The 3,533-nt window shown below is 53.0% G+C and overlaps 1 protein-coding gene across 1 annotated transcript; it reads right to left on the reverse strand.

Moving 5' to 3' along the window:
• Positions 1–1,407: 1,407 nt before the first annotated feature.
• CLDN23 (claudin 23) lies at positions 1,408–3,210 on the reverse strand. The gene has a single exon (XM_085641013.1). It carries the CDS (start codon positions 2,869–2,871, stop codon positions 1,918–1,920), a length of 954 nt encoding a protein of 317 aa, XP_085497139.1. The 5' UTR covers positions 2,872–3,210; the 3' UTR covers positions 1,408–1,917.
• Positions 3,211–3,533: the final 323 nt, after the last annotated feature.

Below are 3,533 nucleotides of genomic sequence, written 5' to 3' on the forward strand. Positions count from 1 at the left end.
ACGCCTACATTTAAGCTTCTATACATAAATGCATGTTTTTAGGTAGCACTTCTAAAGTTACTTACCAAATGTAATGATCAGCGCATTTGGAAATGTACATCTTTTTGAGAACTTGGACTTACGGGGGGATCGCTATAAACTAGTCACAGGAGAGCCAACGGGACAACCCCAAGTAACTCCAGAGCAGTCTCGCCTGTGCCAACACAGGCGATGAAACACAAGGTACAGTACAGCGTCCAGAAAAAGCCAAATCTAATGCACGTTTCCAGATTTGGCCGCTGCTCTTGTGAGGCTGCTAGAAGAGAACGCACCCTACCATAACAGCCTGAAACTGATCTCAATGTGACCACTGGAGGCCTTTAGACTTTTAAACATGATAAATGCGCGCTTGGGTGATGTTAGATCATAAGGGACACTGTAGTGATGTGCCACTCTGATGCACACAAAGCTGCTATTAAAACGGCACTAGGAAGACTTTCGGTACCTGTCCCTAAAAGCGTTAAATAGCCAATCCGATTCTCGAAATTGTAGTACACCCGCGTTAAGTTTCTCAGCATTATGCAGAATAGGGTATAACAGTGCGCTGCCTCTCGGTGGGTTTTGAAGCGCCACATAAAAGGAACTGCAATGCTGAATTCTTGTTTACAGGTCTTTTTCCAAAACAATCTCACACAACTTTTAATATACCAAATAGAGATGTAAAATTGAAATATTGCAGCTTAAGACAACATTCATTCGCTGTCGCAATGTGCATTTTATAAACCACTCCCCCCTAACTGCAGTGAATTTATTTGTCGTGCATTTATAGTGAAATTGCTCGCGAGTTCCTTTTGCTCTCACAGTACGCTTCCTTCTCGGAAAGCGTTGTTTGGGCGTGGAATACTCCATCATAGCCTAGAATAACGTGGCGTGTTCTGCCACACTGCCAGTGGGCGGCGAGCTCTAGAACTAGGGCTGAAGGTTCCACACTGAACCAATACCACACGCCGTCCCCGAATTTCTGCCTCTGTACCTTCACATACTTGTATCAAGAAAAGCGCTACCCCCTTACAAAGCGGCTACCTTCACATTGTGGACCCAGGGTGCGGTAGCAGTAATGTTACCCTAGCAACGGTTTACCTCTGTTGTAACAGATTTTCGCATATACTGTCTGTCACGGGAGCTTATTAGGCAATATTTACCCTTGTTACAGCGCCCCTTCCCATAATAAAAACTCCAGTTCGTAATTTCCTATTGTATCTGAGAGGAGAGGGCAGGGGGGTATTCTGCTTTATAACTAGGCGGAAGTTTACATGCTTGTGTGATGAAAATAGAGTAATGCAGCTGCGTCAAGCAAAGGTATCGACCGCTCTACTGTTTTGTTACAAGGAACCAATGCTTTTTTCCGGATAACAAAAACATAAAAAGTGAATAACGGGGGGCTTTATTTGATACACAAATGAGTACATGTAAAATGTATGTTATTGCAATGTCGTTGTTCTTTCTCTCTCTTTATATAAATAACTTACGGAAAATACCATACACGGACTGTTATAAAGTCTTTTGGCAAAGTGCAAGTCGTGATATTGTTACTACAAATATTTTTTAAAAAACGGAATCCTTCATTTACCAAAAACCCACACATTATCGAGCCATGGACAGTGTAAAAGAACGGCAAATTATTAGGCAAATATCTCACAAGAATGTGACCAACAGTGGTCTGTAATTGGCACTTTTGGCAGCTCGAGTCTGTTCCTCGATGGGTGAGATTTTAAAATTCCCAGGCGCTGTCACGATCCGGGGACACTGGGGTCGCCAGTCTTGTTCTAGGCACGGAGTGAGAGGCGAGCGTCTCTGACCCTGTGTTGCAGGGTTCCTGCCTCCAGTCTCAGACCACACACAGCCCTCGACCGTACAGAAAGGTCACCAGTGTTCCCCCTATAGGAGGTCGGAGTCGCACGGCAGGGAGCTGAGGTGGCTCCTGGGCTTGGACGGGCCCCGGTAAGGCTGCTCCCCGGCGGTCACGTCCAGCGGGTTAGTGTAGGAGCGCGGTACGGTGCTGACAGAGTCCCGCTGCCGGGGGTCGCTGCCATAGTCGCTGGTGTAGTCCCTGCGGGGGTCTCTGCTGGTGTAGTCCCTGCGCGGGTCGGTGCTGTAGTCTCCCCGGTAGGGGTCGCTGATGTAGCCCCCGCGCTGGTGCTCCGCGCTGCGCACGCTGTAGTCGGGGTAGTCCGAGCTCCTGGCGGGCTCTCGGCTGTAGGGGGGGGCCGCGCCGACGCCCGGCGCCTTGTTGCTGTAGTACTTGGCCGCCGGCGAGGCCTTGCCCCGCGCGCGCAGGGCCTCCTTGCAGCTGTGCACGAAGCTGAGCGCCAGCGAGAAGCCGCCGATGACCTCGAAGCAGCTGCCGATGTAGCCCAGCACCAGGGAGTAGCCCACCGCCAGGGTGGAGCCCGCGGTGAAGCCGGGCAGCACGTAGAGCTGGTAGTTGTACCAGGAGACGGCCACCAGGCTGAGCACCCCCGAGGCAAAGACCACCAGTCCCCCGCAGCCCGCCAGCGTGTAGGAGGGCTCGTCCTGCCAGCAGCGCACTCCCACCGAAGACAGCGCCACCCCGAGGAGGGTGACCACCATGGAGGAGATCATGAGCCCACGGGCCGCCTGCACCTCGGGCCGCGCGAAGTAGTCTTCCCGCTTGAGGCCGCAGGTCCGCTGGCGCGTGGACTCCACCTCGCTGCAGATGTCCCAGATGCCCTGGTGCTCCACGAAGTCCGGGGCTTCGGTGGTGAATTTGCTCTGCTCCCTCCAGTCCGGCGCGAAAGTGCAGGTCAGGGCGAGCACCAGCCCGCAGGGGGCCAGCACCATGCCGACGATCATCGCCGCCGGGGTGCGCATGGTGCCTGCGGTGGGGAGGTCTGCTAGGAAGGGCACAGGGCTGCACTGAAGAAACGCAGCTCCTTCCACCTGTTGCAAGTTCACCACTTGCTCCCGGGAGTCATGTTACAGCCCAGAGAGGCTTTCTCAGGTAACGATGGTCTCTCAGGAGGGTGTATTTCTGCGGCGTACTCCTCCTGCCTCTTGTTCCGTGGCCTCCCCTCTGGTACTGCCTTCTCCCAGTGTCTTGTGCACACTTCCTTCTGCTTCTCCGCACGTCTCCCGTCCCGTACCTCTGTGAGCGAAACCAAACCGACCGGCCAGACAGAAACTGCCGTGGCGACTGTAGTACAGCAACAGGAGGAGGAGGAGGGGCAGGGGAGGGGCGAGGGCCTCTCTCGATGAACACCTGCAGGGAGCTGCACTCGGCGCCTCCCGCAGCCACAGCTGAAAGATAACACTGTCCACACAGGGGACTGGGCTAGCTCTCCTAATGCAGCATGAGCAGTTGCACCGGGTCACTGTCTTTCAATGGACTATTAACAGCTCAATTATGAATGCAGTTTATTGCCCACCTGTATTGTGTTAACGTTTTTCATGTTTGCCCCCTTGCTACGCCTCTGTCTCGTCGCGTTATATATATTTAATTCCGCTTATTACAGGCCCACCCTGTAAAATTGCAA

This window comes from Triturus cristatus, chromosome 2_2 (genome assembly GCF_964204655.1).
Source record: "Triturus cristatus chromosome 2_2, aTriCri1.1, whole genome shotgun sequence".
Classification (NCBI taxonomy): Eukaryota; Metazoa; Chordata; class Amphibia; order Caudata; family Salamandridae; genus Triturus; species Triturus cristatus.